Below are 15796 nucleotides of genomic sequence, written 5' to 3'. Positions count from 1 at the left end.
TTCCCGGCTGCCCGGAGGCTGCGGGAGCGGGACGCGGGGCCGCTTTCACCTCACAGACGAGGGGCGACGCCGCCGCCCTCCCTGAGGCGAGCGGGGCGGGCGCTGAGGGTCACTGCCGCCGCCTTGACTGACGGGCGTCCCGACCAATCAGCGGCGCCGTTTCCTGCCCTGCCTCCCGCCGGCGGGAGCGCCCTGGGGGAGGGACTTCCGCTGTGAGCAGCCTCCCGTGGTTGCCATGGCGACGCAAAGCTGCCCTTAGCTCCCCTCAGGGTCTGGCCCTCGACCTCCTCCTTCCCCCCCAAAATAAACCCTCATTACACACCCCCCTCGACATCAATCAATTGGTTTTGTTTTGTTTTGTGCTTTTTGTGTGCTTTCAGGTTTGGTTTTTTCTTTTTTTTTTTTTTTTTTTTGGGGGGGTGATTGGGGTTTTTTTGTGTTTTTTTTTTTTAATAAAAAAGCAATTCGAGCCTTCTTCCTGTTCAGAAACAGCACAATATTTATTTAACATCTTTATATATTTATATATATATATAATTTTTTTTTTCTCTCTGCATTGCAGACTGTGTCGAGTTTTATACATCTCTATTTACAACGATTTAAAATAATTATATTTCATCTCTGGCAGGTATTTACAAAGTCAGATAGTAACTACATTTCACATTTCAACAAAGAGTCAACAGCATTAAACCAGCTCAGTAAGACAGGTAAAGATAATGGCTTACATGCACCAACAACATGATCTTCAACACGTGCCAGCGTCAGGCCGAAGAACGAAGCTTTCCCCTCGTCCCGGGGCACAGAACATCACAGAACATCACACAGCAGAGGCCATGGTTGTTACAAACCCCTTTGGTTTTAGTCCTTCAGCACTGCCCCAGCCCCCGGGGCTGTCCTGGTGAAAAAGGGGCTCACAGCACCCACCCCTGTCCTCCCACCCAACCCCTTTGTCCCCCCAGAAGTGGGATCCTTGCTGCTTGTGCTCCTCCTGTGACACAGATTTTAAGATTACACAATGCCAAAGTAGTAAAAAAATCCTCAGAAACCTTAGTTCAGAGAAACAAACCTGCTACGACAGAAAAAAAGTAAGAAAAATAATCTTTTAACCCTTGCAGAATGCTTCTTTTTTTTGTTTGTTTTGCTAGTAAAGTCGACGGCGTATCCTGTATTCTGACAAGGATAAAAACAGATCAAAAGGTTCATTGTAAAGTACAGGAATTACAAATTTAAAAAATGCAGCATGGGGTACCTCAATTCAGTTGTTGGTAATTGTGTTGCCTTTTTTCTTTTTACAGCAAATAAAAGCTACCACAGTAAATCTAAAATGTATTGAGAGTATCTGAATTATTAAGAACCTTTATTAGCTTTTTTCCTGGAACCTTCAATATGGGAAAAAAAAGTGTTAAATCACTCCATTTTACTTAAGCATAAGGTTTTTATGTAACCAGCTAGTAATATCCATCCCAAAAGTATTCACCATCAGGAAGAAAAGAGTAAGAAGTGGTGTTTTTAAGGGAATCCTGAACACTGCACCCCCCAGCAGCTGTGAATCTGTGAATACCTGGACAGGTAGGATCATCCTGAGAAGCTGTGAACTCACACCTACTGCAGACTGGAAGCCACAAAGATTTCACTACTTGCATTTTTCACAAAGAGATGACAGGAAAGCCCAGCACAACCAGAGTGCCTGCCCCAACAGGAAGGAGAGTGTCCGCAGCCAGTGATTCTGTCACTCCCAAGCCCTCCTTATTTTAGAACAAAAAAGGTTGCTCCACTCACATTATTTTTTGCCTTGCACCAGCTCTGGGGAGGGTGAGGACACTCCAAGCACACTCCCATGACAAAGCTGCAGCCAATCCAGGAGGAAACACCCCTGAGCAGAGAGATTTCCCCTGATCTTTTTACCCCCTAAACCAAAAAAACCTGAGCAAGCTCTGTGCCACATTTTCATGAGTGACCCCATCACCTTTGCAAGACTCAAAGTTTAAATTGCTTTGAACAGTTCTATCAGAATGCAAAGATGCTCTGATCTCAGCTGCTGCAGACCACTGGGAGCTCACAACCAAATGATTCAACTTAATATAATTACCTGTTGTAATTTATAATGGTTAATAAACCTTGATATCACCACTTGGCTCATCAAAGCAGCAGCTGAGACAGAGGGCAAGATTTTACAACGTTTTCCTACACATCTGTTCCCACCAGCAGCTCCTCACAGGAATCTTTTATGATAGGAGGGATCATTTCTGTACCCATTTTAAATTATTTTGGTCCCTCAGATGCTACCTTTGGTTTGGTAAAACCTGATGAACACAAAAAAAACCCAAAACAATCAGAGGAGCAGGTGTAGCCTAGAGAAAAATAAAGAAAAATAAAAGCAAAAATTGTTTTGCTTTTTTTCATTAAATCTTGAATACAGACAACAGATTTTTTTCTGAATTAATTTCTGGATGCTGTAAGGTACCCTCAGACTTATTACAGCTTGCTTCTGAATTTTTAATGTCAAAGGTCTTGCCAAGCTTCCTAGGTAAGTTCATCTCAACTGGCTAGCTGTTAGGTTCCCAAATCTTCTTCCAACATTTATTTAAAAAAAAATATAATAAATATTTAACCACACCTACATGGAAAGCCTCCTACATCTCAGTCTTGCAAAATCCACTTACTGTTTGTTTTCCAGGAGCTGCTGACAAACCAAGTCCCTCACACCTGCCCATCACCTTCCACCACTGGGCAAGGGGAGTGTTTTGGCTCTTGCTTTGGTCACAACACAGATTTCGACAGACTGACACAACACCCACCTTGTCAGCTGCTACCCTGAATCACCTACAGAAAAGCTTTTCACAGCAAAGTTTATCTGAGTGCCAGGGGGGAAACAAACCAAAAAATAAGGAAGAGAAATTAAGGTCCAGGTGCTAAAAACAAACAGCATTTAAAATACTGAAGAAATATTGAACTAAACCAAGAATAAAAGGCAAGTACAGAAGATCTGACTTCTTTGCTTCCCATGCTTGGAAAGGAGTGATATTTTGTAACTTTAGTCCTGCAATCACTCTAAACAAGAACTATAAATAAATAAAGGGGCATGTTTGCTCTCCTGATGCAAACCATTCCTCTGAAGTAAAGGGTTGTTACAATGAAGACCTGGCTGATGGCTTTAATGCTGTATTAAACATGCCAAGGTAGCAGTATCTTTGGCAATGAGAGAATTGCAGAATTTAGGGATGAAATATTAGTTACTAAAATCACAAACACCTCTTTGTTTTGTGTGCATCACACAGGTTGCATTCAAACATATTACATATGTTTTCCACACCTCCTCCAGGACCATGGGTACAGTACCTGGTCTGTACTGCTTGGGTTTTAGGATCTTACTCAAAAGGGGTTTTTTTGGTTCTCAGTCTTCAAACTCATTTAAATTTGTAAGCCAAGATACCCATAAAATTCTGGTTTGTGACCAAGGTTAAAATGCTGAACACTTAGGAGACAGCCATTGGTTTGTGATAAAATAGGACAAGTTTAAACTCTCAGGCTAAAACACAGCCATAGCATAGAATTATCTATTCCAAAATTATTTTTTTTCAAAATATAATTCTCTGAACACATTACACATTAAATATTGAGGATAGTTTCCCTGGAGCTAAAATTTTCCAAGAACACCAATAACCTTCATTGAAGAAGTAAAACAAAACCACACAATATCTGGAGACAAAAAGGGGACAGACTTGGGGTCACCCTACTACAGAGTAGCTTTACCACCATTAATGATGCAGGTTTCCCCCCTCAACCTGGAAAAATATGTTCCTATTTACATACAGTATACACACAGTTGAGGCAATTGATTGTCAACACGTGACAAATGTATGTACCTACCCACACACAAGTAAACCTCACATGGTGAGAAAAAACCCTGTTCCAGTAAACTCCAGTATTCACAAGTAGTGCAAATATATACTTTGTCAGAAAACAGTTTTTTTTTCCCCACTGTTTCGATGTTAAACCAAAAAACTTTACTTAAAGCTAGCAGAGGTATGTTGGAAATGCTGTGTTTAAGACCAACACACCTGCAAACTAGAAATACAAGATCTGGATCTGATGCTTACTGGCTGCAACATGATGCTCAGTGTTACAGAGTAAAGTATCCTGCTCAAAACCTTTCCCACATTCACATCAGAAAGGGTGTTCAGAGAAATCTGCATTTTAAACAGACAGGGACATAGAAAGTCTCCACATGAAAGCTCAAAAGGTAACACAGCAATTTAATCTGCCACCTTGTAACATTCACTTTAATAGGCATTTTTACTTCATCACCTTGCTGCCTGCAGGATGAAAAAAATGGCTTATTGGTTAACCAAAAAGCTGCTCCCAGTAACCCCAGAACAGGACACTCAAGCTGGAGTGAGCAACCCCAACATTTTGTATTTTCTTAAAATTATGAAGCCCCCCAAAAATGAACTGCAGAATGGCAGCATGTTGTGATGTGGTAAAAACTGCTTCAAGGAATAATCCATTTATCCCTACTTAAATATGAACACACACATCAGAAGATAGTACCCACACCTCCTCACCCCAGCATAATGATGGATATAAAAAAAAAATAAAATCTGTGCTCTGCTTTTTGACTTTTTATAATGCTGCAGTTGCACTGAAATGATCCACTGCTTTGTGTCAAGTACCAACTGTCTAAGCCAAGATGCAGCAGACTGGACTCAGGATAAAGAGTTTTAAGTCTAAATATTTGCCAAAGGTGTCAGAAAACTTAAATAACACCTGAAAAGCATTAATGACAAAGATGATTCCCAGCCCTGGCAGAGCCTGGTGCTACAGCTGGATCCTTGGGATTCCTGGTGTCTCACTTGGTGAGATGGATGGTGAACAGCACGTGCCTGTAGGATGCCAAAACAACCTCCCACAACTCAAAACACTGCACTAAAAGGCTCATTAGGAGAAGTTACAGATGTACCACATCAGCACCTAGAAAAACATTATTATTTTTCCTTAAGGGATAACTTTGAAGTCTTTAAAAAGCTTTATCTGGTGTAAGGATATACACACAAACACACACACAAAATAAAAACCCTGAAGAAACAGAAGACAATGGATAAAATTATAACAAAAGGCACATCTTCAAAATGAGAACTGTGAAAGCATGTGAAAAGGTAGTCTGACTGAGGTTTTAACCAACTCCACTTTGACTTCCCCACCTGAAGACACTGAGCTCTCTCACTCTGCTGAAACAGTTTGATAGTGTGGGATCCCACACATAAGAACAGTAGTTAAAATAAAATAACATTTTAAAATTGTAAAATTTGGCCTGATGCCAATTTCTGTGTCCTAAAACTTCTGGAGAACTGCTTACAGTGCCAGATGCAGAGTGTGCAGAACCTTGTTAATGAACAACTACTTTTTACAATGCTAAAATAAAATAATTCTTAAAAAAATTAGCTGACACCCTTGATCTTTTCTCTCCCAAAAACTTTAAACAAGTTTTTTGGTCCTTTTTCAATTTGCTGTGATGACTCTCTTAAGAAAATTTCCATTTTCATGCTTTCTACAAAATACAAACTTTCAGCCACCAATTGTCTCCACTAGCAAAATTGTACAAAATAATGAGTTTAACCATACCCAGCTTTTGACATTCTTACAGAAAGAGCCTTGTAGCCTGATCTCAGCTTTGCCTTAGGTCCACCTGTACATGACTGATGGTCTTTAAAGATTAACTTCACTTTAGAAACTGTAAGGTTTTCTTTCTGATGCTATTTACCCTAAAACCAAATTTCTGTGTCAGTCCAGAAGGTGCTAAATTCACTTTACAAATGTAAGATGTGAAGACTAGACCACCAAAGTGCCTTGTCAAAAACACTTCATCATTACATTAATTTTAAAGTAAATTTAAAATCAAGCAAAAAAAGCCCCAAAAAACCAACAAACCACCTAAATCAACACTGTGCCATTGCCCTGAATTCCTTGAAGCCAAGCTTTCAAAGACAGCCTGCTCTTTATAACTGCTTCTGGTTTTCCTTCACAGTGACACTGAAACCAAAGTAGCCACCTAAAAGATCTCAACTCTTCCCCAGGGGTTTGCAACTTGTGCAGGATATCATACATAGAGGACAAACTTTCCCCTTTTTTCTCCCAAATGATCCAAAAAGAGAGAGAGATGGAGAAACACAAACAAACATTCTCCTGTGTCACCAGAAATGTGGTTCTAAGCAGTGCTCCCCAGCACAGCTGCCCACAGACACACCAGTGACATACATTCCAGGCTTGGCTCAATGGCACGAGTTCTACATTTATTCTAGAGTAGGGCCAATCCACTAAAAAAATTAAAACCCCTCAATGGATTCTAGATACCAAGGCAATGAAGTGGGAGCCTTCTGGGTTAAAAAAAAAAATAAAAATAAAGGACTGTCAGTCCCCCTTTGCACAAAGTGTGTCTAAGCAAGAATTTCACATCAAAGCTTCAGTGTTTCTAACAAAATATTGTCACCATCCCTGAGACAGCCCCTTCAGAGCATGCTCTGTCTGGACTGCAGGATTTTTCCACAATTGACTTCAGGGACACAGAGACAGCAGCTGAGAGGGGCTGGGGATGTCCAACAGCCACAACAGCATAGAAAGCAGCCTGAAAAATACTCTTTACCCGAATACACTTTTCAATTCAGTGATCAGCACCTCAGAAGAATGAAAGCTGAGCAGAGCTAGCCATTAGTTCCTGGGAAAGTAGTGTTCCCCTCCCACCCACAAAGCAAACTGCTTGAACAGCGTTGGTGGTGTCTAAATTTTTGAGTCTGTATGCAGACTGACCCTGTGTCCTAGAGGGGAAGACATGGAACATCACACAGGGCTACAACGCCATCAGAAGTGCATTGTCACCCACATTATCTGCTTAGAATCCTCTCTCTGAGGGAAAACAACTCGATAATATGCACCTCTCAGTTGCTGAACATCAAAAGCTTCTGGGATGAGAGACTGGGGGCAGGCAAGGAAAAAAAAACACCACCCTCATTTTAATGAAAAAAGTGCTGTAGGCAGCCAGGAGCAGCAATGATAACCCCCTCCCCAGAATTGATTGCACAGACTCAGAGAGGTCCAAAGTCACACCAGAAATCTCTGAGGCACTCCTGGTTCTGAGAAAGAGAAGTCATGATCCAGTAGTCTTTGCAGTACTGCAGACCGAGCAAACAAACCCGTTTCTATTCCTGCCCCAAGCCAAAGCCTCACTCAGCTCAGAGGGATCACATTCACCATTTCCCACGGCGTCTCCAGTCTCACAGTGCTGAAATGGGACTGATCAGCCTACGATGGATTGCACGTCACCCAAGGAGAAAGGAAGGCATGGAAAAAGGCATACAGTACATTATATACTGCTTCACAACCATGTTTACGAGGAGGGGAGAAGGGGAGGGCGAAGGTGAGGGAAGAATTATTGCTGTTTCAGTAATACAGTATGATAGCTAAACCAAATCAAACAAGATCACAACAGTCAGTATTTTCACACTGTGGGACGACGGTTGCCTAAGGATGAACTTGCCTGGGGATCCAGGGGAAAAGAGGGAGTCCTAAGGAAGGGAGTCCAATTTACACCTGGGATATCAGCTGCATATTGAAACTCGGAGATCGAGACTGCTTGGTGAGGGGAGCTCCTGGGGACAGGAGATCTTTGCCTTCCCCAGCTTGGCCTAGGCGGTCCTCTTGGAGGCTGATGGTGGAAAACCTGTTGGTGTTGCCAGCTGCCAGGTTGGTACCACTCTCTGAGCCAGCTCCCACACTGGAGCCCGCTTGACTGCCATTCACATAGTCAAAAGATTTACTGGAGGAAGCACTGGCGGTCCTGATCAGGCTCAAACTGTTGGCTTTTGGCACCACCTGCCCAGCAGGCAGGCTGAGGTGTTTCTTAGTGGGTGTCATCTCCTGTAGCTCTGCATCTAGGTCCATGGACTGGTGCACATACTGCTTCCAGGCTGCTGGATCTCGAGGGCCCTCGTTGGATTTTACGGCAGGGGAGGTTTCTTTATCCTTAGCAGAACGCCCGCTCGCCGTTTTCCTGAAGCTGCCCTTCTGGGCTCCAGCTGGCAGAGGTTTGGTCCCGACTGGCTGGCTGCTGAGGGAAGCTCCTGAGGAAAACCCTTCGTCAGCATCATTAAGGTTCACAGATTCCTCTCTGCCGTTGATGCCCTCGGTGTCTACAGAAAAAAGACAACCGAGCACCCGAGTCACAAAGCTGCACACAGAGTGTCACAACAAACCTCGTCTGCTCAGCTGCCTGCATTCCACTTGCTGACAGTTTCCTGATGCTCAGCCTATAATCTTCCTGTCACACTCAGCAGAATTACAGAAACTACCAAGGAGCACTCCCTGAGCTCCATTTCCCTTTCCTCTACATCACTGCCGAAGCATTTCCCAAACTTTGGGTATAAATGAGAAGATTTAGGCCCAATTTGGTTAATTTGTCTGCAAATACTGCTGGCCTCCTACACATGGTTAAAAATAAAATAGTTTAAAAGCCTTTCAGACTAATTTTATCCAATTTTTGAGGTAGGAGCTAAGCATGTTCAGGATCTCCTAGATTAACCCAGTTCCTAGTTCTGTCACTTCCAGAGCTCAACCCTCCCTGCATTTCCTGCAGTCCTATCTAGATCCTTCCACCATATTTACTTTTATGTCAGCATCTAGATTTTTCAGGAAAAAAAAAACCAAAAAAACCCCTTTGCATTAAGAGAAATTTAACCTCTGAAACACACTTCATGTTGCAGAAGAGGCTCTGTGCTTTTTGACTGGAATCTCAAAGAGAAAGAGAAGCCTGACAAACTTCTTCCTCAAGTCCTCAGCTGTTTTTCCCTTAAATCCTTGTGTGATCATGACTGCACACAGAGACTCTCTTTTTTAAAAAATTAAAAAATCTTATTCCAGTCGTTTTTCTAAGCTCCAGATACTCAAAAGAAGAATTACTGTTTCAACAGGAAACTGAAGAGCATTCACATTTCAAAACTGAAAATGGATCCGGAGTTTTTGCTCCATGTATCTCATATCAATGGGAAGAAGCCATGAAAGGAACCACGCTGGCAAAAAAGGAGACATTCAGGCTATTAAAAAAATCTGCTTTTCTATTAAAAAAAAAAAAAAAAAAAAAGCTGTGTAGCCTGATTATTTGCAAGCAACCTGCAAAGCCTATGGATCTGTCCCAGCTAGAACCATCATCCTGCTCCACTGGCAGTCTGGTTCAACCCAGCTTCCTGCAGTTTTGTGGAAGGAGGAAAAAGTGGTGGAGAGGATGTAAGAGATTCCAACACCTGAGTGGAATTTCATCCTTTCACACCAACTGGTAGCAGAGCACTAAGGAATTTATATGCAGATCAGAGCAGACACAAAGCTTTCAGTGCTGGCATCACCATCAGGAACATAGCCTGATCTCACTGCACATCACTGAAGCATAAGGCAAAAGAGAAAACTTGACAGGGAGGCTTTTAATTCTGTTTTAAACTTACTTCTTTTCAGGAAACTTTGCCTCAGAATTACTGTTTACTAGCTTACAGAAGATGTTTAGCCACCTCCATATCAGACCATCCTCAGGCCTCTCCCAGAACAATGCAAAGTGGGATTATTCTGTAGTTTCATAGTTTTATTTGACTCACTAGCCTCCCAGAAGCAGAGAGTTGATGCTACTGCAGTCTTTCTTCCTTGGAAAAGCCTTTAGCTTTAGAAAAACCTTCTTAGGTTTCAAGAGCTACTATTAAAATGAAGGGTATGTTTCTTGCTTTAACTTCCTGTAACCATATTTAATATTTTCTGACATTAGACAGTGATATATTTTATTCACAGCTCACATCACCATTTCCCCCCACACACCCCAACCTTCCCACACATAATCCAAGATGCTAATAAAAATACATCATCACTGGAGCATTCTGAAAGCAAGAGCACCGTCTCAATAAACATTCATGTTTAAATAATCATGCAGAGCTGGATGAAAGCGTGTTTGGTTACAAGCAGCAGCAGAAGCAGCTGAAGCTCCCCTCTCAAGCCCTTTTTTAATTCCAAGGAAAAGTTGTGAAACTTCCAGGAAGGAATCCCCAGGCAATCCTGCTTTGCTTTTTTATTATTACAAGAACATTTGTTGTCTTCAAAGTTTGTTAAACCATTGCTGAGCACCAGGATGCTGAAGCAGACATTCCTACTCAGGGACAGGGGAGCAGAAGAGCCACATTAAAACGTGACACTTTCTTCCCAGAATTTACAGACAAGACTGAGAGGGGCTGTTGCAAGTTTTCGGATGCTGCAACCACGCAGAGGCCCAGGCAGCTCAGAAGCACTGGAAAATGGAGAGAGAAGACAACATGCAAGAGAATTTCTGTCTACTCAGATCCAAATACCTACAGAAGTTCTTAGTGGGACTGAAGTACTTCAGCAAACACATATTCTTTTCCCAATACATGTCATTTTTCCTCTAAAAACTGCTCTCAGAAACGATAAAAAAAAAATGTTTTAAGTCCTTACACAATCTGTCTTGGGGAGAAAAAGAATGAGGTAATACTGGTTTTTTTCCTCTCCAGTAGAACAATGAGAACAATTTAAAAAGAAAGCAAAAATTAAAACCCTACTCCTCCTAAACACTCTTGTACTGTAAGGCTGGAAGAGAAAGAGACAGTGCAATCTGACAGAAATCATATCAATTGCACTTCTGGGTGTTCAGGACTCTCACTGATCCTTATCAGAATAATTCTGTTCCCAAAGTATCTGCTATTTATGCCTGCTCAGAATTAATCCTAAATATGTAGATTCAGCATTCTCCCCTGACACAAATCGGTGCACATCAGCACAGCTGCCACTCCAGGCAAGCAGGATGCCTTGTAAGGCATTAATGAGCCAGTCCTGAAAACTTCTGCTTTCTTCCACTTATTGGGTCAAAACACTGACTTAAAGAAGGGGTTTTATACAGCTTTTTAACATGGTTTTTATTCTGTTTATCCTTCCCATAACCTGGTGGTTGAAAAGTCACTAGGAATTACCAGTCTCTTATTATATGGCTTGATATCAAAATGTTATTTCTGAGAGGGAATTTGCTAGCTGGAATTTTGTGTAATCATCATCAGCAAGGAACACTATTTACACACACACAATTCTATACTGATAATCAAGCCAAACACCATTCTTTGGCTTTTTCCCAGATGCTATCAACTGGCAGAATTCATTTCACTCCAGTATGCAATTAGACATTGCTACTGTTACAGAAGTAAAAGGTCTCCAGCCCACTTCTGTTGAAGTAAAGCATGTGGAACGATGCCTTATCCAACAACATGCCCAATTATAGAGATGTCTTAAAGCAAATTAAGACCAGAAGACCACATCTTCATTAACTTCTTTCCCACTGCCTGTCTCTCCCAACAGGTTCTCCACAGTTGAGGACTTCTCCATATCCTTCAGGTCATGCACATGCAAAGTTTAGTCCAATGGAGTAAGGCCAACTGAACAAGGGAATTGAGGAGAAAACAGGACTCATTTACTGAGCATGCTCAAATTCACTGTGCACCAAGGAGGAGATTATAAACCCACATTAAATATTTTTATACAGAAGCATGATGTCTTAATCACTGTTTAATAGCAACACTGATTAAGGGTAAGGATGCTGCCAGAACACTACATTCAATCTCCAAATTCTCCAGATTATTGTTCCCAGAAGAAAAAAATCTGAAATATCTGTAAGTCATATCCAAATGTGCAAATAAATCTTGTTTATGATCAGCTGATATGCTTACAAAAGCTGGAAATGCCAAAGGAATGTTCAAAGGGGAGGCTTGAGACAGGAGAACACTTAAAAATGTGTTAAGCTAAATTTACGAGAAATTAATTCTCATCTCTCAGGAGAAATCATGATTTCAATTCTGTGCTCAAAACCAGGTATTTTACAGAGTGAAGATGCACAAATCAATAGACTAACTGAATCAAAATAAATTTCTGCCAGCTACTCCATATGCTGCAGAGCAGACATACAAAGGCCTGAAGCATTTCTGTGGACAGCATGACTGAGAAAGCAAGCAGTAATTGCTTCTCAAATTCTAGAAACATGACAACCTGATTTCTTCCTGAAAACACAAGTGCTTTCTTGGTACTTGTCTCTAGAGCAGTCAGCTCATTCATGTAAGAAAGATGTAAATGTATGAATTTTAAATCAGAGGATGACTGGCAAATAAAACCAGAAGCAGTTTTATATGTCTGAGATCAGCTTGACATTTAATGGGAACAGGAAACTTTGCTCTTGGGAATTTACAAACTACAGACTAAGGAGAAACTCTCGTAACTAAGTAGTAGCCAAATCCATTTTTACACTAAAGTCTGCTTTTCAGGACTAGATTCACGTCCACCTGGTGCATTTTTTTTCCTTCTGAATATTACATTAAACATGCTCAGTAATAGAAAGTTTCCAAGCAATCCCAAAGCTCTCGGCTACGACCCTTGGGGTTTTTTTGGTTTGGTTTTTTTTTCAGTTGGTTATTGGGGGGTTTTTTGGGGTTTGTTTTTGGGTTTTTTTTGTTTTTTTTTTTTTTTGCCATGCCAAGCATTCTTTCACCACACAGCTGCAAGCCCCAGGCCAGCCCACGTGATAACAAAAAGGTAGTATCTGACCTGCTGTTAGGTATTTAGGGGGTGCGTGTATTGCAAAGAGCAGCTAATACACCCTGGGATAGCGGAAACACACACTAGAATGGAAAGAAGTTCTGCTTGGGGATAGGGAGCCAGGATCCTCCTCCAGCAACTGCCTCACTGACTTCTGCCTCCTCATCTCTGTCCTACCCTCTGTGGTGGCTGCTGCCAAGGTGGGCTCCGGGAAGCCATGCTCAGGGGTCTTGCGCACCAGCACCTCCCCCTCTTGCTCACGTTTGATCCCTAGGTCTGTGGAGCCGTGTTGGGTCGGGGAGCCAGGGATGCTGGAGTCAGCCTCGTTTGAGAAGTCAAAGCCATCTGGGATTCAACACACAACATTTTAGTGCTGCTTCTGCTCCTTGCTCGGCATTCCCGTTCTCCCTGCCCGGGTTGGAAATAGATGCGGACACGGAACAAAGACAAAACACTGCCCGAGCTCAGTGAGAAGTTGTGGTGACATCCACAGAGAGGAGGGACAGGTGGGCTACACTGCAGACCAGGGACTAGCAAATGGATAAAATGGCAACTACGGTGAAGACAAGCATGATCCAGAGTCCTGAGAACAGAAGGCAGCTGCTTCTTGTCCTGGACATCCTGATTCAGCTGAAGACCAGAGGTCATTAAATCCTTTTGCTGATGCAGAAAGAAGGAAGGAAAAAAAATACAAAAAGTACCACAGGAAAAGATGTAATCCTTCTTTTCAGACTCTTTTACCCTCGGTTTATTTCTAGGTTATTCTACTTTTTTACCTTCAGCTGTTTATGCAGCTTTTTAAAATGAGTGTTTTATACATGAAGCAACAAAGTTTTATAAGTGTCACAAAGTGATTTCAAAACAAGCTTTTTGCTTCACCTACACTGAAGACATCATAATAAGGTAAATACTGCTACATATTTATTTTTTTACTTCATACAGTCAAGCACACTTCCATACTACAAACATCCTCACCAAGGAAAAATAAGGACTGATTCCAAGCTACCCAAAGCTACTTTATGGCATCCCTCCCTAAATTGGGCCATAGGATTTCAGGAATGGGATGTTCAGCTTCTCCCTCTGCCACTGCCTTTGGCAGCTTTAGGCAGCTGTAACCCTATGAAGGTCTGGATAATATCATTTATTCCCTGAGCTATTTATGATGGGAGGGGGTTGAGTTTTAGCGTGGATTAAAGAAATCAAAGTCTATGACAAGCTCTATCCTCACAATTTTATGCTGTGTTTTGTGGGGGGGGGAAAAAAAAAGTTTTACTGAAAATTTTCCAGCTTCTCCATTTTCTCACCTACCTCATGGGTTATCACCAAATGAAAACCAAAACAAACACCTCACATGTCCATGTCCATGCAGAGCTCTGAAGATGTAAAATACTACACACTGTTATGGAATACCACTGTTCAAAAACAAATGAAGAGAAAAACCCCCAACCAACTGCTCTGCAAACATTTAAACTCAGGAGCCAGATTGGGTGGTGGTGATGAGAACAGGACCCTCTGCAGCACCCGCTCTGGACAGGCAAAGCTCACCTTCTCTCCTCCAGCGGTGCCGCCGGATGGAAGCTGTTGTAATAGCAGTCCGAGAAATCCTGGGCACTGTGGGAGTCACTTCCACCTTCAGTACCTTCTGGCCATCCTGAGATGAATCAGGAGCATCAAAGGGCAGGGAGTTCTTCATGGCATTGGCAACCTAAGGTAAAGATAAAATGTTGCCTCATGACACGACCGCGCTAATGGCACCGTTAGGTCTCGGGCTGGAGCCAGAAAGGGAGAGAAGCAAAAGTTGTTAATGAAGCCAGCTCCATCCCGATGGATGGCCCCATTCCCAACATTCACAGCTGAAAAACTCAACACAGACCTATTCCCAAAAATACAGTTGAGTTTTCCCCATTTTCTGAGGTAATTTACCTCGTTCCGTTTCACCACCTGTACTGACAGAGGTAACAACCTAGGTGGGAAGATCTCCATTCAGAAGAGGCTACAAAATGACAAGGAAATTACCACTGATGCTTTCTGACAAGAATGTCACAAAACTAAGAAGCCAGAGGCCAAGCCAATGCAGCTTTAGAGAAGAGGGTTCAATATATGGCAAGAGAAACACTTTTACTTAAATACACATGGTCTGCATGTCTTGAACCCAGGCAGCCTACTTGTTAACTCCAGGCAAAGGCATGTAAACCCCACTGAGGCACAGATAAAATGAAGGCTGACTGTTCTCTCCACTTAAATGAGATAGGTCTCCTTCAGAATATGCAGATTTGCAAGATACTCCACTTTTTTTCCTTTTGGATCATGTGTTTTTTCTAACAGGCTGTATAAAGTTCACTGTATACTCGTGGCTAACTGATGAAGTGGTATCAAGTGTTCAGCTCATTATTCCCATCACATATTTCTCAGTTTTATGCTGCAAGCAACATTTTCATATGTCCCCCTCAGCCTAGTGACAGGAGTAATGCACTTTTAAACCTCATCAATATTGTCTTGATACTCCGAGGGTGCCAGAGGCCTTGGCAACACAAGGGCCATCCAATAAATTCTTTGAACTCCCTAAAGCCCATATTTGCCAGATCCATTTAACTAATGAAGTCCCCTTTCATTAGCAATTGCACAAACACAAACTATGTGAACTCTATTGAACAGTTGGATCAGGTCCTGTTGGAAGAACTTTGTGTGATTTGTCCTCTTGAAGATCTCAGATGAGGTTTGTCTGGGATGGGGGGGATGGAGCTGGCTGGAGGGTGCTGAGGGGCTGCTGTCCTGGGTGTTGGGGACAATTTGAGGAAGAGCTAGAAGTAATTATAGTGCCATGTCCATGCCCATGGCAGGGGGTTGGAACTAGATGATCTTTAAGGTCCCTTCCAACCCAAACCAGTGTATGATTCTAAGGATATTGAGGTCCTGGAGCAGGTCCAAAGGAGGGCAACCAGGCTGGTGAAGGGACTCGAGCACAGACCCTATGAGGAGAGGCTGAGAGAGCTGGGGCTGTTCAGCCTGGAGAAGAGGAGGCTCAGGGGAGACCTCATCACTCTCTACAACTCCCTGAAAGGAGGTTGGAGCCAGGGGGGGGGTTGGGCTCTTTTGCCAAACGACTTTCAACAAGACAAGAGGGCAGGGTCTCAAGTTGTGCCAGGGGAAATTTAGGTTAGATATTAGAAAGAATTTCTTTACG

At 42.4% G+C, this 15796-nt stretch overlaps 1 protein-coding gene across 11 annotated transcripts in view; it reads right to left on the bottom strand.

The window, feature by feature from the left end:
• Window positions 1-6273: 6273 nt before the first annotated feature.
• FAM126B (family with sequence similarity 126 member B) overlaps window positions 6274-15796 on the bottom strand; it is a 48597-nt gene continuing 39074 nt past the window's right edge. For 9 of the 11 annotated variants that reach the window (XM_030453816.1, XM_030453817.1, XM_030453814.1 and 6 more), the window contains 3 exons: window positions 14158-14317; window positions 12790-12957; window positions 6274-8183 (listed from right to left, as the gene is read on the bottom strand). In XM_030453816.1, the coding sequence (XP_030309676.1) occupies window positions 7579-8183; window positions 12790-12957; window positions 14158-14317 (933 nt within the window). In that variant the 3' untranslated portion in view covers window positions 6274-7578. The remainder of the gene's footprint in view (window positions 8184-12789; window positions 12958-14157; window positions 14318-15796) is intronic. The other 2 variants (XM_030453818.1, XM_030453819.1) reach the window with 2 other exon arrangements.

This window comes from Calypte anna, chromosome 7, assembly GCF_003957555.1.
Source record: "Calypte anna isolate BGI_N300 chromosome 7, bCalAnn1_v1.p, whole genome shotgun sequence".
Lineage (NCBI taxonomy): Eukaryota > Metazoa > Chordata > Aves > Apodiformes > Trochilidae > Calypte > Calypte anna.
Note: the sequence above shows the minus strand (reverse complement) of the source record. Positions and strands in the feature narration are given on the sequence as shown.